General features: G+C 41.1%; 1 protein-coding gene across 2 annotated transcripts; it reads left to right on the top strand.

The window, feature by feature from the left end:
- The first annotated feature begins 52 nt into the window (after positions 1–52).
- On the top strand, positions 53–22,967 carry LOC144595066 (uncharacterized). 2 transcript variants are annotated; one of them, XM_078402070.1, is made up of 8 exons: positions 53–150; positions 5,242–5,360; positions 7,333–7,393; positions 10,420–10,487; positions 10,825–10,927; positions 17,981–18,099; positions 18,504–18,649; positions 19,084–22,967. In XM_078402070.1, the coding sequence occupies exons 1-8, from the start codon at positions 87–89 to the stop codon at positions 19,187–19,189; spliced, it is 786 nt and encodes a 261-aa protein (XP_078258196.1). In that variant the 5' UTR covers positions 53–86; the 3' UTR covers positions 19,190–22,967. The 2 variants fall into 2 exon arrangements, with proteins under 2 accessions (XP_078258196.1, XP_078258197.1); XM_078402071.1 differs by lacking the exon at positions 53–150 and adding an exon at positions 1,616–1,835.
- The last annotated feature ends 2,038 nt before the right edge of the window (positions 22,968–25,005 follow it).

Here is a 25,005-nt window from a genome sequence, read left to right as displayed (position 1 = left end):
CCTCCTCCTCCTACTCCTCCTCCTCCTCCTTGGGCCGGTGCCACACTGATTGCGGTCCGGGCGGCCGGCCCGTTGTCCTGGTAACGATGGCAGCCGTGGGGCGAACGGAGCCGCTGCGGGAGCCCCACTGCTACCTGCGCCGCTTCCGAGGTAGGCCCGGGGTTTGGAGGGGAGAGATGGCCATCGCCACAGCCACACAATACACCACACCTCCGACCGAGGCAACTTAATTATAAAATACTGTAGGAATCTGTGCGAATCTGTGGAATTCTTTGCCACAGACAGAACGCTGTTGGGGGCCAAGTCAGTGGATATTTTTTTAAGGCAGAGATAGATAGAAACGTAGAAAAATAGGTGCAGGAGTAGGTCATTCGGCCCTTCGAGCCAGCACCGCCATTCAATATGATCATGGTTGATCATCTAAAATCAGTACCCCTTTCCTGCTTTCTTCCCCATATCCCTTCCTTGATTCCTTTAGCCCTAAGAGCTAAACCTAACTCCCTCTAGAAAAATCCAGTGAATTGGCCTCCACTGCCTTCTGTGGCTGAGAATTCCACAGATTCACAACTCTCTGGGTGAAGAGGTTTTTCCTCATAGAAACATAAAAACATAGAAAATAGGTGCAGGAGTAGGCCATTCGGCCCTTCGAGCCTGCACCGCCATTCAATATGATCATGGCTGATCATCCAGCTCAGTAACCTGTACCTGCCTTCTCTCCATACCCCCTGATCCCTTTAGCCACAAGGGCCACATCTAACTCCCTTTTAAATATAGCCAATGGACTGGCCTCAACTACCTTCTGTGGCAGAGAATTCCACAGACTCACCACTCTCTGTGTGAAGAAATGTTTTCTCATCTCGGTCCTAAAAGACTTCCCCCTTATCCTTAAGCTGTGACCCCTGGTTCTGGACTTCCCCAACATCGGGAACAATCTTCCCGCATCTAGCCTCTCCAACCCCTTAAGAATTTTATATGTTTCTATAAGATCCCCCCTCAGTCTTTTAAATTCCAGCGAGTATAAGCCTAGTCTATCCAGTCTTTCTTCATATGAAAGTTCTGCCATCCCAGAGATCAATCTGGTGCACCTTCTCTGTACTCCCTCTAAGGCTAGAATGTCTTTCCTCAGATTAGGAGACCAAAACTGTACACAATACTCCAGAACCTGTACACAATACTCCACAATACTCATCACAGTCCTAAATGGCCTACCCCTTATTCTTACACTGTGACTCATGGGGTTCCAGACCCCAACATCGGGAACATTTTTCCTGCATCTAGCCTGTCCAATCCTTCAAGAATTTTATATGTTTCTATAAGATCCCCTCATCCTTCTAAAAGATTCTTGATTACTACAGGTGTTAGGGGTTATGGGGAGAAGGCCAGAGAATGTGGTTAGGAAGGAGAGGTAGATCAGCCATGATTGAATGGAGGAGTAGACGATATAAACTCCTATTACTTATGACCTTATGAAGGAAAGGCAGATGCTGGTTTAAACCGAACAACCTGCACTTGTCGTAAAATATTACAGCCTCCAAATAAGCTCTGCACTACATAGACTTGGGGGCATTGGTTTTGTCTTTTTACACTATTATTGTTTGTTTGTTTTTCATGTGTTTGTATGTATGTGTATACATACATATATATATACACATATGTATACGTGAATGTACGTATAGGAAGGAACAACAGATGCTGGTTTACACTAAAGATAGACACAAAATGCTAAAGTAACTCAGCGGGACAGGCAGCATTGCTGGATAGAACCTCTGGTGATGTTCGAGTTGAGACCCTTCTTCAGACTGAGTCGAGAGAGGGAGCCACTGAGATATGGATGGGTAAGGTATGAAAACGAGAGAACAAAGGGGATGAAGTTCAAGGAAAATGTAGAATAGATGTATATGTTCGTGTATGTGTATGTGTGTGTATACATATAATAAACGAGAAAAAAGGTTCAGTATGCATATGTACGCACACACTGAAACTTTTTTTCCTTGTTTATTATATTGTTTACAGAGTACTACGTTGACATATTCTGTTGTGCTGCTGCAAGTAAGAATTTCATTGTTCTATCTGGGACATATGACAATAAAACACTTGACTCTTGACATTATTCCCTTATCAAGTATGTATCTACACTGAATGGCTCGATTATAATCATGTATTGTCTTTCCGCTGTCTAGTACGCAACAAAAGTTTTACACGTGACAATAAACTAAACAGAATTTAACTGAAAAAAAAAGATGGAGTAACTCAGCGGTTCAGGCAGCATCTCTAGAGAAAAGGAATAGGTGACAATTTGGGTCGGCTCAAAATTTCTCTTGTATCTAATAATTTACAGTTTCTCCTTCTGTACCAATTATTAGGAGTAAAGGTGCTGTCAAGCTCCTGGAGATGTTGAAGGAACTATCTATGAATGCAGGCTGTTGTTAGTGAGGGTTTAAAATGCGGTCTCAGTTTGATAGATTGGTCTGAAAAGGACACATCATGCTGGAGTAACTCAGCAGGTCTGGAAGCATATATGGAGAATATGAACAGGTAAGTTTTGAGTCGACCCTTCTTCTGAAGGAGAGTCTCGATCCAAAACATGGCCTATCCATGTTCTCCAGAGATGCTTCCTGTCCTGCTGAGTTATTCCAGCACTTTGTATCCTTTTGTGTATTAACATCTGCAGTACTTTGTTTCTATAGATTAGTCTGAAGAAGGGACCTGACCCAAAACGTCTCCTATCCATGTTCTCCAGAGATGCTGTCTGAGCCGTTAAGTTACTAAGCAGTTTGTTTCATTTTGTGTGAACCAGATCCACAGTTCCTTATAGTGCCTGTCCCACTTAGGCGATTTTAAGGTGACTGCCGACGACTAGGCTGTCGCTGACAGTTCGCTGGGGTGTCGCGGGCATGATCGTAAGGAGTCTTCAAAGAATCGTAGTGGATCTCGGCGCGTCGCTGAGAAATCAACCAGTATTAAATTTCTCGGCGATAGCTGGCTTGTCGCCAGGTATCGTTGCTTATTGCGGGCGCTGTCGCATGCTGTCCCCAGGTTTGCTAGGTTCTCTTAGATACATTTAGAAGCACGTAATATTAAATTAAATAAAGTAATTTGAAGAGACCATAAAATACTTGTGTTTAACCAATTTATTGACTGTCAGGACATTTGACAGGTAGATTGGAGGCGACAGTCTGACGGTCAGGTAAGCGTGGAAATTTTCGCTATGTTTATGGCCATCAGCGATCACATTTAAAGTAGGCTCCCAACCCAGATATGCAACCCAGAAACCAGATATGCATCTCCCGTACATTTTCAAAGAATGCCCACACTCCGCACAAAAATCCATTCAACCACTTTTAAAATTAAATTTCTTAATACTGCTATTAGTAAACTGGAAGTCAATCCAGTTTATGCCTTGTTACCGTGAAGCTTGGCTTTCAGGTAACCTGGGCAAGATGTTATATTTCAAAACTCAAGTAATTACCGACTTGTCAGTGATTTCAGCGAAAATTAGGACGCCGGAGAAGCATTGATAAGCGTGGGAATTTCGCAATGTTTCCGAAGACGATGTAATCTCGACCTGACTCGGCATTGACGTGGTCATTGTCGTAGGGTAAAATAGAATTTCGGCGATCTGCTACGACTTTGACAGTCGCCAGCAGTCGCCTAAAAAATCGCCTAAGTGGGACAGGGCCTTATTTCTATAGATTGATGGGTTGATTGGAAGATACAACTTGGTAACGGCCTTCAGCCTCCTGAGTCCACATGACCATCGATCACTCATTCACACTAGTTCTATGTTTTCCCACTTTTACATCCACTCCCTATACACTAGGGGCAAATTAACTTACAAACCAGCATGTCTTTGGATGTGAGAAGAAATGGGAGCACTAAGTGGAAACCCACATGGTCACAGGGAGAATGTGCATATTCCAGATAGATAGCACCTGAGGTTAGATCGAACCCAGGTCTTTAGTACTGTGAGGCAGCAACTCTACCAGCTGCACCACTGCCCAAGCCTGTGACAATCTTGCTGGGTGCCCAGCGAATGTAGCGCATGCAGGTAAATGGTAGGCCTGAAACATTTTAGGCATTTTAAACATTTTACATTTTAGACATTTGTGCAGGTACATGAAAAGGCTTGGAGGGATGTGGACCAAACACAGACAACTGAGACTAGTTCAGGTGGGTAACTTGGTCAGCATGGATAAGTTGGACCAAAGGGTCTGTTTCCCTACTGTATAACTCGATGACTCTATAATCCAGGTAGGATTTGTAATATGACTGTTGATAATTATACATGAAATATGGTGAAACTCAAGACTATGGTGTATGAGATGAAATCATACCAAAGAATAATGCACTACTGATAACTGTGGGATCTGTCTGAAAGGAAAATTTGAGCTTAGGTTCAACTTTTCAACTGACGATGGCATCTCTCTGCAATGCCAAGGGAAATTGCACTGAGGTGTACTCTGCTCAAGTTTCTACAGGTGATTAAAGCCATAATATTCTGATTTGGGGATATAATTGCTATTTCTGAACCAAGACTAAACTTTGGTGCATTCCCTGTATTTTTAAACTAAGACCTGTCTGACATCTAAAAGATTGGAGGGGAAATTGAGTTTTGAAAGAAAATTTAACTTTATGAATTGTTTTAAGAAATATTTAGACAGATACATAGATAGGACAAGTTTGGAGGGATAAACGCAGGCAGGTGGGACTAGTGTAATGGGACATGTTGGTCGGTGTGGACAATTTGGGCCAAAGGGTCTGTTTCCACTCTGTGTGATTCTATAAATTGTATGGTTCTCATTGTTTTAACGGCTAATGACATAACTAAAGACACCTAAATTGGCAAGGCAGTGAAGGATAGCTTCCTATTGCAAGCAAATAGGATCAATGTAGATGGGCAAAAATATTAAGTGTGTAGGAAGGAACTGCAGATACTGGTTTACACTGAAGATAGACACAAAATGCTGGAGTAATTCAGTGGAACAGGCAGCCTCTCTGGATAGAAGGAATGGGTGATGTTTCGGGTCGAGACCCTTCAGTCTGAAGAAGTGTCTCGACCTGAAACATCACCCATTCCTTCCATCCAGAGAGGCTGCCTGTTCCGCTGCGTTACTCCAGCATTTTGTGTCTATCTTTGGCAAAAATATTAATACGGATATGGTGGGGTGAAGGGCCCGTTTCTCCGCTGTGCAACTCCATGACTGTAAATTAACATGTATTTATTGTTTGTCCCATATGCAGTGGATATTAATGTTAAGAAGCCCCTTCAACCTACCCATCTTAGCAATGAGCAAGTCGCTGTGGAGATCTGGTCACTCTGTTTTCAGCTTGATCTTCTTATCCGGGCAGAGGTTCATCAGGTAAGTAATGTATGGGTTAAGTTCAGTGAGAATAATGATTGATAATTAATGACAGACCGTAAAGATATAAGCTACAAAGTAAGTGTTAGCATTGTTTGAAATGTGATTCAACACGTGAAAGCAAAAATATAAATTTACTTTTTTTTTTGTCCTTTGGCCATCTGCAGGAAATGTTCGTTTATAGGAACTATATAATATGTGACGTTCTTTACAATCATAGTATCTTGCTGCACATTAAAAGTTAGCAAGAAATATATCTGCAGCTTACACGGTGAACATTGCCATCACCATAATATAGTTCTGAATATAGAACTAAATTCAGCTGGAAATTCATGAATAGGAATCTCCTGTATTTTTGTCTATGTTCATTTTATGTTCTCCTTCTCTAACAGCCCCCATTTACTCATTGACGAGATAATCTGTTTCATAAGATCACAAGACATATGAGCATAATTAGGCCATTCGGCCCGTTGAGTCTGCTCCGCCATTTGATCATCTTCCCTTTCAACTCCATACTCCTGCCTTCTCCTCGTAACCTTTGCTGCCTTTACTAATCAAGAATTTATCAATGTCTGCTTTAAAAATACCCAAAGACGGCCTCCACCATCCTCTGGCTAAAAAAAATCCTCCTCAGCTCCATTCTAAAGGTACGTCCTTTTATTCTGAGGATATGTCCTCTGATCCTAGATTGTCCCACTAGTGGAAACATCCTTTCCGCATCCACTGTATCGAGGCCTTTCTTTATTTAGTAGGTTTCAATGGAATCCTCCCTCATCCTTCTAAACTTTAGTGAGTACAAACCCAGAGCTTTCAAACACTCCTCATGCATTAACCCAATCATCCCGGGATCATTCTCATAATCCTTCTATGGGCCCTCCCCAGTGCCAGCACATCCTTCCTCAGATATGGGACCCAAAATTGCTCACAATACCCAAGTGTGGCCTTCTTCCTCTTCTTTAGCCCTAGGCTCCTCTAGGGAGCATAGGCCATTGACAAATGTCCTCCACCTCATTCGGTTGTTGCCGATTCTTTCGAGATCTCCCCAGTTGAGCCCACTCCCAGACATTTCTGCCTGGACACCTCTTCTCCAGCTGTTCCTGGGGCGACCTCTTTTCCTTTTTCCTTGGGGGTTCCATTTCAGGGCTTGCCGGGTGATATTTGTGCCAGGTTTTCTGAGGGTGTGTCCAATCCAACTCCATTTTCTCTTTCGAATTTGTAAGTCAATAGGATCCTGGTTTGTTCTTTTCCACAGGTCCACATTGCTTACATTGTCTCTCCTCCAGATGTTTAGTATTGTCCTGAGGCAGGTGTTAGTGAATGTTTGCAGCTTGTTTCTTGTGTGTTTTGTTGTTTTCCATGTCTCTGATCCATACAGTATTACCTGCTTAACATTTGAATTAAAGATGCGTATTTTGGTATTGATTGAGATGTATTTTGAACTCCAGATCTTCCTGAGCATGTTAAACACCACCCTAGCCTTATTGATTCTGCTTTTTATGTCTGCATCTGCCCCTCCGGTGGTGTCCACAACACTGCCTAGGTATGTGAATGTTTCTACCTCCTCTAGGGCAGTGCTGTGCATGAGGATAGGGTTGCTGGTTTTGGAGTGGCCTGACCTGCGCTTAATAAAGCCTCAGCATTATATCCTTGCTTTTATATTCTAGTCCTCTCGAAATAAATGATAACATTGCATTTGCCTTCCTTACCACCGAATAAACTTGCAAATTTACCGTACAGATTACCCCCATGGTTTCACCATATCAGAGACATTCACCCCCCCCCCCTTCCTCTCGCATTTTTCCAGGCTTTTTTAATTTCATTTTACAATTCTGACCAAGGCCCTCTGACCTGAAACATTTCCTCTGCTTCTCTTCCCACAGATGTGGCCTGACCTGCAAAGTATTTCCAGCATTCTCTGTTTTCGTTGAGGTTTTGCACTACCCTAAGACTAAAATAATCTTTTGTTATCTAGTTACAGGAACAGCTTAGAGAAGATAAAAGCCCTGTGGAATCAGAATCTTTCCATACAAGAGGTAGGTACACTTGTACTTAGTAAAAGTAAATCAAATAAAACTGTAAATGCGTAGTACCTTTGGCAATATCTTTGGCAAGACAAACAGTTAATGTTTCAGACCAAACATAAGTTGTCAAAAGAAAGAGAGAAAACAAGATATTTTTCTTGTTGCAGATAAATTAGTGGAAGGATGGGTAAGACAAAGCAATATCTGTGCTAGGATCAGTCGAGGGTTGCTGTGGGAATAAGTTGTAGAAAGAAATGGGGATGAGCAGGTTAATGGAGGCTGTTAGAGTGAGGAGACAAATAAAGCAGCGTAAATAGTTGAAAAATGCTTTGCAAGTGCTGCAGATTTTTGGCTTTTATTGGATTCTATCACTTCAGGTAATTTCAGGAAACATAGAAAATAGGTGCAGGAGGGGGCCATTTGGCCCTTTGAGCCAGCACCGCCATTCATTGTGATCATGGCTGATCATCCACAATCAGGAACCTGTGCCTGCCTTCTCCCCATATCCCTTGAATCCACTAGCCACTAGAGCTCTATCTAACTCTCTTTTAAATTCATCCAGTGAATTGGCCTCCACTACCTTCTGTGGCAGAGAATTCCACAAATTCACAACTCTCTGGGTGAAAAAGTTTATTTTTCACCTCAGTTTTAAATGGCCTCCCCTTTATTCTTAGACTGTGGCCCCCGGTTCTGGACTCCCCCAACATGGGAACATTTTTCCTGCATCCTAGGCAACCCTAGGGAAAGATGTATTTGACAAACAGGGCAGGGAGTGAGATATAAAATAAGAGTGAATAAACTATCAAAATAGGGTTCATTCTGTATTCAAAGTATAACCAATTCAGTTATTTGACTGCAAAGGTGACACAGAACTAGAAAATAATCCTTTGCTGGAACTATAACACACTTCTGGATATTGGAGAATTAAATCGCCCAAGTTAGGCAAAGTTGTTATTGAGGCGTATTGCTTAATTTGGAAAAGCTACAGGTTAAGTGGACTGGCAGCGGTCATAGAGGACAGGTAAAGTTCTGCTAGATGCCAGAACGTTTCATTTTAAAAAAAGCTATATTTTTAAATCAAAGTTTAAGAAGCTTAAAGAAAGCTATTTGCTATTACGTATGATTGTTAGGACATAGGTACAGAAACAGCAGATTTGAAATAATCTTGGGTCATAGTAAAAATGCACAAAAGTGACCTTTTAATTCTTCATCATTTATATGTGTGTTAATTTATATGCAATGAATCAGCAGCTAATATGGCCATAGAGTCACACTCAAATGTTCAGACCCTTAGTGCTTTTTTTTGTGGTGTGTTGTACTGCTGCAGAGTGCAAAATGGAAATTATCAGGCAAGCCCAGCACCAGGTCCATGGTTCATAGGGAAAGATGCCATGCAATTTGGGACAGTGTGTGAATTGGAGCCTGGAGTGATCGTTTAGAGATACTGTGTGGAAACAGGCCCTTCGGCCCACAACTAGCGATCCCCGCACACTAACACAATCTCACACACACACAAACACACATACACAAGGGACAATTTACAATTTTACCAAAGGCAATTAACCTACAAACCTGTACATCTTTGGAGTGTGGGAGGAAACCAGAGCACCCGGAGAAAATCCACATAGGTCACGTTATAGGAGTAGAATTAGGCCATTTGGCCCATCGAGTCTGCCATTCAATCATGGCCGATCTCTGCCTCCTAATCCTATTTTCCTGCCTTCTTCCCATAACCGTTGACACCCGTTCTAATCAAGAATTTGTCTATCTCTGTCTTAAAAATATCCACTGACTTGGCCACCACAGCCCTCTGTCGCAATGATTATCTACCCTCTGACTAAAGATGTTCCTCCTCACCTCCTTTCTAAAAGAGCGGCCTTTAATTCTGAGGCTATGACCTCTGGTCCTAGACTCTCCCACTAGTGGAAACATCCACTCTATCTATGCCTTTCATTATTCACGGTCACAGTGACGGGGAGAACGTACAAACAGCACCCGTAGTCAGGATCGAACACGGGTCTCTGGCACTGTAAGGCAGCAACTGTACCGCTGCCCCACCTTATCGTGAACTACAGGCTTTTGATGTTAAGGAATAGGTGCATGTTCACGAGTAAGGGTGGGTTGTATCAGCAGAGGCTGTGACCTAGTAGAGTATGTTATAGAATGAGTTGATGCTCTGGGCTTGACAGGGTGGGGATGGATGCAGGAAAGTAACATAACTAAGGTGAAACCACTCGAGTCCGGTTCCTATTCCCAAGCTTTTAAATTGCATAAGTCAGTACAACAAAAACTATGTGTTCTGGGTGTCTCAGAATGCTGTGACCTAATTATCCTGGAAATGTTCCAAATGAATAACATTATTACAGAAAATGCAATGTCAGTGCAGGCATGGTTTATAGTCAGGAGTAAATTATGGAGTTTTTTTTTTTTCAACATTCAATTATTTCAGAATCTGGGTATTGCTGACCTTAAAAAGATGGGAGTGCAGTCTTTCGAATGATGAAAAAGCCCCTTGTTTTTTTTTCAGTAGAATGATAAGATGTGGAAGCTGTACAAAGCTTTGAAAGACAATTTTTCTGCCCATGCCCTGCACCATTCTTAGTTTTGTCTACTTGCGTTTAAAAAAAACGCACTCCTGAACAAAGTAAAGTGAGGTGAATACTATCTTACCTGTATTCTAATAATGCTCCAGGTTCAGTTGAGTTGCTGTGTAATACTGCACTGTGCAATATTTTTTCTTCTCTTCAAATGCAACTATTCTACAGCTCATTTGTAAGATTGCTCTCTGGGTGGTTTTCTACTGTGGCTAATGTGCACTAAGAAATAGATTGCGCTGCGAAATAGATTGCGGTCATCCCAATATATTTTGTATCAATACAGTGATCAAACAAACATTCAATTTACCAACATGGACTGGAATTCAGTCATAGTCCCAAAAATGAAAGCATTTAATTCTGTGGACAAAGTTTCAATAAAAAATAATTAAGTATTAATCAGATTTCAGTACATTGTTTTCAATTTATTTAATTTTCTTACAGGTATAGATTATGTTGAAAGAATTAAACATTATCTGGAGCATCTACCAGACCCCGTTCCACAGCTGGAGGTAATGTCAACTTTCCCATCTAATAAAACTAAATAATTGTATGGTGGTGGGCCATATTGTTCCTGTCTAGACATTTAGGTTGAATGGGAAGTATTTGCATTAAGTACTTCATAATGCACTAGTCGTAATAACAGAAATATTGTGTAATGTTTGAGAAATTTCTCTGCAGTAGAGGTGCTGTTTAAATATGTTGTTATTGAAAGGAATCTGATAATTTTACCATTCTAAAATAATGAACTCCAGATTATAAAATGTTTTCTCAATGGCACAATTGCTGTGGTATTGTCATGCAGCTTCTTTTTCTCTGACTCTCCACAATACAAACTGCCTTTAACAGGACTACCTGGATTCTCAAGGGTTGTCGACATTGTTTCCCCGAGTTGAAATATATGTGATCCATGGTAGGCCTGTCGATATGCTGGAACGGCCAATTGCAGATGGTAAGGATGCGTCAGTGTGCAGTGGTCCTTTCAAATGGTGTCAAACAATGACTGATATCAATACATATTTGATATCAATACATATATATATACACTTCCAGCAATTGTGCTTGGATTTCTTTCTTATTCTGCATAGAAAACTATTGCAAGCATATCAAATGGATTAAAAATAAGCAAATTATAAAAAAAGAATAAAATGTACTTTGAGAGTTTTTGTCATTACTTATTTGTGATAGATGTTTTTATTCTTTGATTTTGCCATGTTTGAAATCAGTTTAGAGCGAGGGGGATGACAATATATAGACAATAGGTGCAGGAGGAGGCCATTTGGCCCTTCGGGCCAGCACCACCATTCAATGTGATCATTGGCTGATCGTTCTCAATCAGTACCCTGTTCCTGCCTTCTCCCCATACCCCCTGACTCTGCTATCCTTAAGAGCTCTATCTAGCTCTCTCTTGAATGCATTCAGAGAATTGGTCTCCACTGCCTTCTGAGGCAGAGAATTCCACAGATTTATAACTCTCTGACTGAAAAAGTTTTTCCTCATCTCCGTTCTAAATGGCCTACCCCTTATTCTTAAACTGTGGCCCCTGGTTCTGGACTCCCCCAACATTGGGAACATGTTTCCCGCCTCTAACGTGTCCAACCCCTTAATAATCTTATATGTTTCAATAAGATCCCCTCTCATCCTTCTAAATTCCAGTGTATACAAGCCTAGTCGCTCCAGTCTTTCAACATATGACAGTCCCGCCATTCCGGGAATTAACCTAGTAAACCTACGCTTCACGCCCTCAATAGCAAGAATATCCTTCCTCAAATTTGGAGACCAAAACTGCACACAGTACTCCAGGTGCGGTCTCACTAGGGCCCTGTACAACTGCAGAAGGACCTCTGCTCTTATACTCAACTCCTCTTGTTATGAAGGCCAATATTCCATTGGCTTTCTTCACTGCCTGCTGTACCTGCATGCTTCCTTTCAGTGACTGATGCACTAGGACACCCAGATCTTGTTGTACGTCCCCTTTTCCTAACTTGACACCATTCAGATAATAATCTGCCTTCCTATTCTTACCACCAAAGTGGATAACCTCACACTTATCCACATTAAACTGCATCTGCCATGTATCCGCCCACTCACACAACCTATCCAAGTCACCCTGCAACCTCATAGCATCTTCCTCACAGTTCACACTGCCACCCAGCTTTGTATCATCTGCAAATTTGCTAATGTTACTTTTAATCCCTTCATCCAAGTCATTAATGTATATTGTAAATAGCTGCGGTCCCAGCATCGAGCCTTGCGGTACCCCACTGCCTGCCACTCTGAAGGGGACCCATTTATCCCCACTCTTTACTTTCTGTCTGCCAACCAATTTTCTATCCATGTCAGTACCCTACCCCCAATACCATGTGCTCTAATTTTGCCCACTAATCTCCTATGTGGGACCTTGTCGAAGGCTTTCTGAAAGTCAAGGTACACTACATCCACCGGCTCTCCCCTGTCAATTTTCCTAGTTACATCCTCAAAAAATTCTAGGAGATTAGTCAAGCATGATTTCCCCTTCGTAAATCCATGCTGACTTGGAACGATCCTGTTACTGCTATCCAAATGCTCCGCAATTTCGTCTTTTATAATTAACTCCAGCATCTTCCCCACCACTGATGTCAGACTAACTGGTCTATAATTTCCTGTTTTCTCTCTCCCTCCTTTCTTAAAAAGTGGGATAACTTTAGCTACCCTCCAATCCACAGGAACTGATCCTGAATCTATAGAACATTGGAAAATGATCACCAATGCGTCCATGATTTCTTGAGCCACTTCCTTAAGTACCCTGGGATGCAGACCATCAGGCCCTGGGGATTTATCAGCCTTCAGTCCCATCAGTCTACCCAACACCATTTCCTGCCTAATGTGAATTTCCTTCAGTTCCTCCATCACCCTGGGATCTCTGGCCATTTGGTTAGATAGATTGAAAATTGGCCTCTAGTCAAGCTGTTAATATTCTTGTCTGTTGCTTCATTTCAGAAGTGATATTGTTATTCCGTAAGCAAAATTCTGGACATCCTAGGAGAAAGCATACAATTAGTTGTTGGTGAATGAAGAATATAAGAACAAAAAATAATAAGGTGGGGGGGCGGAATGAAAGGATGAGGGAAGCTAAAGGGATTTAACAGGATTAACTGTTAAATGTAACGGAATGATAGTTACTGCTTTAGAGCGCCAGAGACCCGGATTAGATCTTGACTATGGGTGCTATCTGTTCAGAGTTTGTACGTTCTCCCTGTGACCGCGTCGGTTTTCTTTAGGTGATCTGATTTCCTCCCACATCCAAAGATGTGCAGGTTTGTAGGTTAATTGGTTTCAGCAAGTTGTAAAATTGTCCCCACTGTGTGTAGGTTAGTGCAAGGGATGATCACTGGTCGGCGGAGACTCGGTGTGCCAAAGGGCCTGTTTCCGCATTGTATCTAGAGTAAAGCCGAAAGATTTATCATGAAAGCAGCTCAAAGATTGAAAGGACCAATACAGTTTTTGTTAATAGAAGGGTTTACGGTTTCAATTTTCTAATCTCTACTCTCAAGGAATTATAGGGGTTGTGAAAGGGGGAAGGCTCAGCAAAGTGACCCCACAATTAACCTGGAGTTTTTTCATATCAAACTAACAAATGAATAAAGTTCTAGATACCAAAATCTATAAAGTATTTTATTAGTGGTACTTCATAAGTGACTGGCTTACAAGCCCAGTGATTTTTGTTTCATTGTAGCAGAGCAAGCTTTAAATTCTTATAAAGCTTTAACTTAACAGCTTTATTATTACTTAATGTTGAATGAAATGGATAATCCACAGCATGGAATGCAGCATTGTGTTACTTGCAGCAAGGAATTCAAGTAATTGTTTACTGCCTACCTTTTACATACTAGCTAATTTTCCTCACTTTGGTTATCATGCACTTGATCTAAATGTAATGTAGCTTTTTTGCCATAGGCAGATAATGCAGATGTAATGTATTGGAAGGAACTATAGATGCTAGTTTACACCGAAGATAGGCACAAAATTCTGGAGTAATTCAGCGGGACAGACAGCATCTCTGAAGAGAAGGAATGAGTGACATTTCAGGTCGAGACCCTTCTTCAGACTGAAGGGTCTCGACCCGAAACATCACCCATTCCTTCTCTCTAGAGATGCTGCCTGTTCCGCTGAGTTACTCCAGCATTTTGTGTTTATCTTCAATGCAGATGTAAGAGCCTTCAATGATAGAATGCATAGTTTTCTAAATTTAGTTAACACTGTTTCATCAAAAAGGATATTCAGGTAGTATAAAAATATATAATATTTGAAACTTATGCAGTTGGTTTAACATGAGTTCAGTGCATGAACTATTTGGATGTTTGGGGTTGGAAACCATAATATGTGATGCATTATTATTGCAGCAGTGATTAGTATCAAATATTCTTTTTTGTTTTTAATTCCTCAGTAGCAGTTTAAGGTGTTTTAAAAAAAATAATAATTTCATTGAATTGTAGTCTTTTTTATATTATTTTTACTTAGTGTTGAATCTCAGCCCCATGGTTTTCTATAGCTTTTGCATCAAAGATGGCTCTTTTTGTTGTGATCGTGAAGAATAATGGGGGGTTTAAACTTCAGGTGAGTTAATAAGTAAGATAGACATACTGTTCACATTTAGTTTGGACAAATCGTCATCTAATAACTGAACCTCTCTTTAAAAAGTCAAGAATCTTTGTTTGAGCATTGTAGTATGGAGCAGGGTATCTGTTTGCACACATGCTTGCCCATACTATAGACTCAATCTCTATATTGCCAGGAGTACATTTCTCACACAAGAAGCTAAAGAAGCCTACAGACATTGTAGGCTCTTTGAACTCTTCAAACAGCTGAAAAAGTTCAAAGTTAAGTTCAGTTGATTAGTACGGATGTCAGGGGTTATGAGGAGAAGGCAGGAGAATGAGGATGAGAGGATAAGATTGATCAGCCATGATTGAATGGTGGAGTAGACTTGATGGGCTGAATGGCCTAATTCTGCTCCTCTCACATGAACTTAATAGACAATAGGTGCAGGAGTAGGCCATTTGACCCTTTGAGCCAGCACCACCATTCAATGTGATCATGGCTGATCATTCTCAATCAGTACCCCGTTCCTGCCTTCTCCTCATACCCCCTGACTCTGCTATCCTTAAGAGCTCTATCTAGCTCTCTCTTGAATGCATTAAGAGAATTGGCATCCACTGCCTTCTGAGGCAGAGAATTCCACAGATTTACAACTCTCTGACTGAAAACGTTTTTCCTCATCTCGGTTCTAAATGGCCTACCCCTTATTCTTAAACTGTGGCCCCTCGTTCTGGCCTCCCCCAACATTGGGAACATGTTTCCTGCCTCTAACGTGTCCAACCCCTTAATAATCTTATATGTTTCAATAAGATCCCCTCTCATCCTTCTAAATTCCAGTGTATACAAGCTTAGTCGCTCCAGTCTTTCAAAATATGACAGTCCCGCCATTCCGGGAATTAACCTAGTAAACCTATGCTTCATGCCCTCAATAGCAAGAATAGCCTTCCTCAAATGTGGAGACCAGAACTGCACACAGTACTCCAGGTGCGGTCTCACTAGGGCCCTGTACAACTGCAGAAGGACCTCTTTGCTCCTATACTCAACTCCTCTTGTTATGAAGGCCAACATTCCATTGGCTTTGTTCACTGCCTGCTGTACCTGTATGCTTCCTTTCAGTGACTGATGCACTAGGACACCCAGACCTCGTTGTACGTCCCCTTTTCCTAACTTGACACCGTTCAGATAATAATCTGCCTTCCTATTCTTACCACCAAAGTGGATAACCTCACACTTATCCACATTAAACTGCATCTGCCATGCATCCGCCCACTCACACAACCTGTCCAAGTCACCCTGCAACCTCATAGCATCTTCCTCACAGTTCACACTGCCACCCAGCTTTGTATCATCTGCAAATTTGCTAATCTTGCGGTACCCCATTAGTCAATGCCTGCCATTCTGAAAAGGACCCATTTAACCCCACTCTTTGGTTTCTGTTTGCCAACGAATTTTCTATCCATGTCAGTACCCTACCCCCAATGATGGCATTGCACTTGAGATTCCGCTCAGTTAACAAAAGTTGTTAACAAAGTGGAACTGACTTTCAGAGACTGAATTGCACTGGAGACATTCATTTTTGAAATTGCCAACCTTTTTAATCTATGGAGCTCGAATACCTTGCATCATGTTCCACATGACAGTGGAACTAATTGTAGACTTTCGAAGAAATCCCCCTCCCCTCCCCCCACTCACCATCAACAACACCATAGTCACATATGTGGAGTCATTTAAGTTCCTTGGAACCGTCATCTCTAGGGACCTTAAATGGGGGGCCACTATCGACTCCACAGTCAAAAAGGTCCAACAGAGGATGTACTTCCTGCGAAACACAATCTGCCACAGGCAATGATGGTCCAATTCTATACTGCTATCATTGCGTCTGTCCTCGCCTTCTCCATCGTGGTCTGGTTTGGCTCAGCCATCAAGCACGACATCCAGACGCTCCAATGGATCGTTCGCACAGCTGAGAAGGTTGTTGGCTGCAACCTTCCCCCCATTGACGAACTGTACACTGCAAGGGCCATGAATTGAGCAGGCAAGATCATCTCTGACCCCTCTCACCCTGGGCACAAACTCTTCAAAGCACTTCCCTCTGGAAGGTGACTCCGGACTGTCAAAGCAGCCACAGCCAGACATAAAAACAGCTTTTTTACTGTCAAAGCAGCCACAGCCAGACATAAAAACAGCTTTTTTCCACGATTGATAGTTCTCCTCAATAACCAAAGTCTGTAGTCTCTTCTTTGCTCTGGTTTATTTTAACCCACATGTTTAGACCATAATGGTGTATCCTTATTGTTTTGATGTGTTTATGCTTTATTCTTAATTGTTAACTGTATGTTTGTGTTGTCATTTGTGAGCGGAGCACCAAGGCACATTCCTTGTATATGCACATACTTGGCCAATAAACTTATTCATTCGTTTATTTCAATTCTGGAATCTACAAGTCACGATTTGGAGAGCTGGCATGAGAAAGTTTGTGGCATGAGGTAGTAGCAATGGCAGGACAATGTTATGCTATTTGAGCCTTTAAAAATCACATAGTATATAACATGTGGAAGTCTGGGAACAATTTTAATTGTATTCTTTTCATTCAGGGAATGGTTTGTAGCCTGCAAGACCCTGAACAAAAAAAGGTTAAAAAACAGAGAATTTGGCTGTGGGTATGCAAACCCGACTGCTATCTGTGCCTTTCCTTCCTCCCTACCGTCCCCCTCCCCCCACCACAAAAAAGGGAATCAGTTTCCCAATGTGAAATTAATACATCAAAGTATTTGGATGACTGCCTTTATTGTTTAAATTGGACATATAATATACTGAGATGTTACAGGGCAAGTAGCATTTGATCTTCACTGAGGTTGAATCTATGAGTGGAATGTGATAGTTACATAAAGAACACACCGAAAGGATATCTTTACTCTGTGAATTGCTAATTTGGTTTATGATATTTGCATGTGCAAGCTTGTAACACATTTACTCTCCTCTAATGATTTTGCAAACATTTTCATATAAGTTAAAGCGTTCTAGGAGCAGAGTAAGGCCATTTGGCCCATCAAGTCTACTCCGCCATTCAATCATGGCTGATCTATCTTTCTCTCTTAACCCCATTCTCCTGCCTTCGCCCCTTAACCCCGACACCCTGACTACTCAAAAATCTGTCAATCTCCGCCTTAAAAATATCCATTGACTTGGCCATTGACTTCTCAAGATAATCTTGAAGATCCTTAATCATTATTTACAATAATGTTTTCTATTGTTAAAACAACACTATCTTTACAATGTGCTAATGAATATATGTATTGTTAAGTTCATGATCAACATACGTTTCCACTTGTTCTACTTCATGTGGTAATTTTCCCTGCTTTGCTGTTGCACCAATTAAGGATGTTGAGCCCAGCGATTGAAGTTTCTCCGTTTGTTTTTATTACAGATTATTTTTCCCACGTTGGGAAACTAAATCAACTTTTGGTTTTAAGTCAACAGCTGGAAGATGATGTTCAGCATCTGGGAAGCCATAAGTACATAGCACATCAGCTTTCAGTCTTGTATGTAAGTATCATCTTGATTTGCCTCGGGGCACACTGTAAAAATTGACCTAGTGCTTACTATATATCATGTCATGTATTATCATGCATTAGAATCATTTTGCTCGTATTTCTTCCCTTTATCTCCGCATCCTTCCTAAACGAGATTATTGTAACCATATGGATTCCACTAAAGCGGACATTATTTATGCAAAATAACATGTGATTTTGATTGAAGGTTTAAACAGAATCTTTGGATTTTAATAGCTAACTACAATCAAGGATCATTTTTCTGACTGTTTAATTCTGTTATTATAATCTTTTCTTTATGCCTTAATAATACATTCCACGATTGCATTGCCCATTAGGCAATGATATAGGATTTTATTATTCCTTCCTTTTTAAAGTATATTTATTTTCTCCTTCTAGAAAGTTCTGAATTATTTCAGTGGATTTATTACATTTGATCTACTAAAAAGAGACATTGAAGCTAATTTCAAAGCTTTAAAATCTGGATTGGCTGTTGACGAGAGTTCTGAACGGGAGCCTCTGCTACCGTATCATTATGTAAACTGGTGAGTAGAACTGATGTGAACTAGTGGATTCAGTAAATAATGGAAGGATGCTTGTTTAAAAATGCACTCTGGAAGGTATTCAGTGAGAATTACCAAACAATTTAAAATGCTGATAAACAGCTGATAAAGTTTGACGTTAAGTTCGAAGTTGCTTAGTACGGGCTTCAAGGATTATTGGGAGAAAGCAGGAGAATGGGGTTGAGAGGGAAAGATAGATCAGCCATGATTGAATGGTGGAGTAGACTTGATGGGCCGAATGGCCTAATTCTGCTCCTAATGAACTTATGACGTCTTTTGCCATTCATGTCATCCTCTGGAAAAGCAGGGGTTGTAATTCAAGAGATAAATTATTGCTAATATTAAAAAGGAACGTAAATGCTGTTGTTAATACCGAGCTAATCATTGATTACAATTTGTATTTTTTTCCTTTTTAGGGTACTCTGCCTCACCCGCAGCATCATCAAAATTGTATCAACTCTTCCTGACGAGCTTACTGAAGAACTCTCTTTGGTTATATCTTGTGCTGCGAATCTGAGATAATGCTCGTGTGCTCAAAACCACTTTGAGGATTCAAGAGACTTTAAGTAATTATATGTTGCACTGAAGATCAATCTGTAAAGAAACAGCAGTGAGTTATTTTAGAGCTTAATGGCAAGAAATTCTATTGTGTGACACAGTGTTTGTGTGCTACACAATTGAATTTCTACCAATAAAAAATTATGTTAAAGGAAATCAGGGATTTATTGCATGGATGGTGAAGTCTTCAATTCTTGCCGCTGGTGCTCGGATGTATACAATGGTGCCCAATGGCACGGAGTGCATGCCTGGTTGAAACCTCAATGTCTTTTTCAGCACATGTTTTGGCTTTGGTTGTCTCAACCCAGTCATGCAGAAGCACAACTTTGCAACAGATTCAAAGCAGTTTATTGTCTTAAACACCAGGGTGCAATGAAATTCCTTGCTCACATGAAGCACACAGTATATATACAGGGAACAATAAATACAAGAATGAGTGCATAACAGCAGAATGGTGCAAGATTATAGTAGACAATAGACAATAGGTCTAGGAGTACGCCATTCGGCCCATCGAGTCAGCACCGCCATTCAATGTGATCATGGCTGATCATTCTCAATCAGTACCCCGTTCCTGCCTTCCCCCATACCCCCTGACTCCGCTATCCTTTAGAGCTCTATCTAGCTCTCTCTTGAATGCATTCAGAGAATTGGCCTCCACTGCCTTCTGAGGCAGAGAATTCCACTGATTCACAACTCTCTGACTGAAAAAGGTTTTTCCTCATCTCCATTCTAAATGGCCTACCCCTTATTCTTAAACTGTGGCCCCTGGTTCAGGACTCCCCCAACATTGGGAACATGTTTCCTGCCTCTAACGTGTCCAACCCCTTAATAATCTTATACGTTTCAATAAGATCCCCTCTCATCCTTCTAAAGTGGGGCAAAAAGATTAAATTATTAGGGCAAACTTGAAAGTAGGGCAAAAAGATTAAATTATTATAATGGAATAAGCAATGAGGTAGAGTTAGGGGAAAGAAGACATGGTCTCACCGTCAGACAGGAGATGTGAAAGAGGTTCAGGAGTCTGATAGCCCTGGGGAAAAAGCTGTTCTTAAGTCTTGAAGTCTGGGCTTTGAAGGTCTTGCATCTTCTCCCAGATGGTAGCAGAGAACAACAGGAATGGCCAGCGTGGCGGTCATTTTTGGCAAAAAGTTACAGTCTTCCTGATGCAACACATCATGAAGATGGGCTGGATGGAAGGGATGGCCGAGCCTGTGATGGGACTGGGTTCATCTACAGGTTCAGGCAGTCAGGAGCAGAGCAGTTGCCATGCGAGGCTAAGGTACATCCCGTCAGAACACTCTCCATAGCACGACGGTAGAAGTTCGAGAGAATCCTCGTGGACACACCGAATCTTCTCAGACTGCTAAGAAAGTGAATACGCTGATGTGCTTTTTTTAAAATCACTGCATCAGTATGAAGGGAACAGCTTTGGTTGCTGATGATTATGTATATGTAGGAACTTTAAGGTGTTGACCATCCGCTATCCCTAAGAGCTCTATCCAGCTCTCTCTTGAATGCATTCAGAGAATTGGCCTCCACTGCCTTCTGAGGCAGAGAATTCCACAGATTCACAACTCTCTGACTGAAAAAGTGTTTCCTCATCTCCGTTCTAAATGGCCTACCCCTTATTCTTAAACTGTGGCCCCTTGTTCTGGACTCCCCCAACATTGGGAACAAGTTTCCTGCCTCTAACGTGTCCAACCTTATACGTTTCGATGTCAATCCTGAGGCATCAGGAGAATCTCCGCACGTTGCAATGTTCAGAGGTCTATGTGTATTGTGCTTACAGAGCTATTGTGCTGTTCCGTTCTCGGCACATATGTCAATTAAACTATCTGACGCGAGGTCAGCAAAACAAAGTGTATAAAAATCACAGAAGCAAAATAATGCAGATGCTGGAAATCTGAAATAAAACAGAAAATGCTGAAGATATTCAGTGGCTCAGTCAGCATCTGGGAAGAGGGAAATAAAGCTAACTTTTCAGGTTGCTAACCTTTTATCCTAACTATTTATACCTATTTTGTACTTCTTAATTGGAATGCTTTGATGATGCAAAGCTAGCACATACTTTTGAAAGAATTTTAACACTGAACAGTGCTGCAGACCAGATCAGTTTATTGTCTTATGCAGCGGGGTGCAATGAAATTCCTAGTTTGCATGAAACTCATTAGGTTAACAATAAATACAACAAGTATATCAATCAATAGAATCTCAAATGCAAAACAGCAGAATGGTGCAAAGATTGTAGTGCAACCAACAGTAGTACAAAAAATAATACTAAAGTGCAATAATGGAACAACCAAATGAGGTAGAGTTGAGAGTAAGAATACGCGACAGCACCTCCAGGGAGTATAAAAGACATGATTCTGATAGCTGTGGGGTAGAAGCTGTTCTTGAGTCTGGATGTCAGGGATTTTATGCTCCTGCATCTTTTTTCAGAATGTGGGGAAGAGAAAGGGAAATGGTTAAGGTGACAGACAGCTTCAATCCTTTCCAGAATAATATAGCAGCATATTAATCATATTGGGCAAGAAAGCTTGAAGATGGAGAGGGGTTGGAAGATAAGTTCATGTGATAGGAGCCATTCGGCCCATCAAGTCTACTCCGCCATTCAATCGTGGCTGATCTATTTTTCCCTCTCGACCCCATTCTCTGGCCATCTCCCCATAACCCCTGCACCTGTACTAATCAAGAATCTATCTATCTCTGCCTTAAGAATATCCATTGACTTGTCCTCCGCAACATGATAAGCAGAACCAGATAATGGAGGGATGATGGGCAGATGGAACCCGGTGTGGGGGGTGGAATGGAGAAGGTGAACAAAGAGAGAACCCAGGTGCACTGATGTCTGTGGTGCTTTTCAGAAAAAGAGCAATAAAAAACCTCCTGCTATCCTGGGTAATATTTATCCATCAGCCAAGTTCACTGTCTCTCAGTGAGAGAGACATCACAGTTTGTCCTATCTCAGTTATAGAACTAATCCTGCAGTGTCTTTGTTTATTAGAATGATGCTTTTATTCAATGGAATTCAATATAATGTCTCAAGAAAAATAAATAAATTTCATGATGGAACTGAAACCATTTCTAAGAAGAGTAATTCTTTTCATAGTCTGTAGCTTTAGAAATGTGATAGAAATTGAGACTAATAAAACCTCAGTTGTCATTCACGAGTCGTACTATCACTTCTTGATTTTTTTCTGTGGCTGTATAAACATTGAAACGTTGCATTTAAAATATATATATTTCAAAGAAAATTTGGAAATGTCCAGAATAAGGGGCCCAACCTAAAATGTCGTCGGCTGTCTATTCGCTCCACAAAGGCTGCCTCATCCGCTGAGTTCCTCCAGCAGTTTGTTTTTCAGATATAAATTCTGCTACCTATAAGGATGTTAAAATTGAAGGTTACAAAACAAGACTTTGTCTCTGGAAATGGTGCGATACAATGCTGAGAACTCTATGCTGCACTCTGTATCTCCCCCTTTGCTCCTCTATCTATTGACTTGAGTTTGGCTTGATTGCATTTATGTAGAGTATTATCTGACTTGATTGGTTAACATGCAAAACAAAGATTTTCACTGTATCTTGATGCACATTACAATAATAAACCTAAACATTGAAACATAGAAAATAGGTGCAGGAGTAGGCCATTCGGCCCTTCGAGCCTGCACCGCCATTCAATATGATCATGGCTGATCATCCAACTCAGTATCCCGTACCTGCCTTCTCTCCATACCCCCTGATCCCTTTAGCCACAAGGGCCACATCTAACTCCCTCTTAAATATAGCCAATGAACTGGCCTCAACTACCTTCTGTGGCAGAGAATTCCACAGATTCACCACTCTCTGTGTGAAAAAAAACTTTCTCATCTCGATCCTAAAAGACTTCCCCCTTATCCTTGAACTGTGACCCTTTGTTCTGGACCAAGAAGATTAGGAGACATAGGACATAAAGTGCAGGAGTACAGTAGCATTGTGATTAAGTTATTATCATAGAGTTATAGAGTGATACAGTGTGGAAACAGGCCCTTCGACTCAACCCTGCCCACCATGTCTCAGCTACACTAGTTCCATCTGCCCATGTTTGGTCCATATCCTTCCAAACCTATTCTATCCATGTACCTGTCTAAATGTTTCCTAAATGATGGGATCGCCCCTGCCTCAACTACCTCCTTTGGCAGCTTGTTCCATACACCCACCACCCTTTGTGCGAGAAAGTTACCCCTCAGATTCCTATTAAATCTTTTCCCCTTCACCTTAAACCTATATCCTCTGGTCCTCGATTCACCTACTTTGGGCAAGAGATTCTGGGCATCTACCTGATTATATTTCTCTTATAATTTTATACACCTCCATAAGATCACCCCTCATCCTCCTGCACTCCAAGGAATAGGGAGTCCCAATCTACTCATTATCTCCCTATAGCTCAGACCCTCTAGTCCTGGCAACATCGTCGTAAATCTTCTCTGTACCCTTTCCAGCTTGACAACATCTTTTCTATAACATGGTGCCCAGAATTGAACACAATACTCTAAATGTGGCCTCACCAACCTCTTATACAATTACAACATGACCTCCCAACTTCTATACTCAATACTCTGACTGATGAAGGCCAATATGCCAAATGCCTTTTTGACCACCCTATCCACCTGTGACTCTACCTTCAAGGAACCATGCACCTGCACTCCCAGATTCATCTGCTCTACAACACTCTCCAGAGCCTTACCATTCAGAGCATAGGTCCTGTCCATGTTAGACTTCCCAAAATACAACACCTCATATTACTCTATTAAATTCCATCAACCATTCACCAGCCCACCTGGCCAATCGATCAAGATCCTGCTGCACATATATATATATATAGTTTATATTTTCATATTACTGCATAGAAGGAGACCAGTCAGACTATGAAGTTTACATCAGCTCTCGATGCATTCCCATCAATCCCATTCCCCCATTTGTTGGACTAACCTGGTCATTAATTCAATTATCACCATGCTGTAATTAAATCTGGAATTTCAGTGCGATTTCAGCAATGGTGTCCTTGAAACCACCAGGTTGTTGTGCAAAAATGTCTGGTTGTGGGGAAGAAAACTTATCCTGCACACAATGTAGTTATCAAACAAACCTCCTCTGAGGTCTGTTAATAAGCATTTCAATTCAAGGACAATTAGGGATCAGGAATAAAAGATACCTACCGACATCCTGTGAAAGTAAAATTAAACATAATGAAAGTCAGCAACTGGGCAAGGTGGAGCTTCAGGTGAAGTAGTGGATGTTAAGAGTAAAATTGGGTCGCACATTGGCGCAACTGGTGGAACTGCTGCCCAGTGAGACCTGGGTTCGATCCTGATCTTGGGTGCTGTCTTTATTATTGTTATTATTGCACTATTGCTTCCTTGTTTTTTATATGTATGTATTTATGTGTATGTGTACATGTGTATATATATATATACATATGTGTGTGTGTGTACGTATATGTGTGTGTGTGTTTATGTGTGTATGTATATATGTGTGTGTGTATGTATGTATGTGTGTATATATGTATGTGTGGTTGTGTAAATGTGTGTGTGTATGTATATATATATATATATATATATAGGTGTGTATGTATGTGTATGTATGTATATATATATATTATATATACTGAACCTTTTTCTCGTTTATTATATTGTTAACAGTGTACTATGTTTACATATTCTGTTGTGCTGCTGCAAGAATTTTATTGTTCTTTCTGGGACATATGACAATAAAACACTCTTGACTCTTGTCTGTGTAAAGTA

The sequence above is a fragment of the Rhinoraja longicauda genome, chromosome 7 (genome assembly GCF_053455715.1).
Source record: "Rhinoraja longicauda isolate Sanriku21f chromosome 7, sRhiLon1.1, whole genome shotgun sequence".
Lineage (NCBI taxonomy): Eukaryota > Metazoa > Chordata > Chondrichthyes > Rajiformes > Arhynchobatidae > Rhinoraja > Rhinoraja longicauda.
This window is presented reverse-complemented; position numbering and strand designations above follow the sequence as displayed.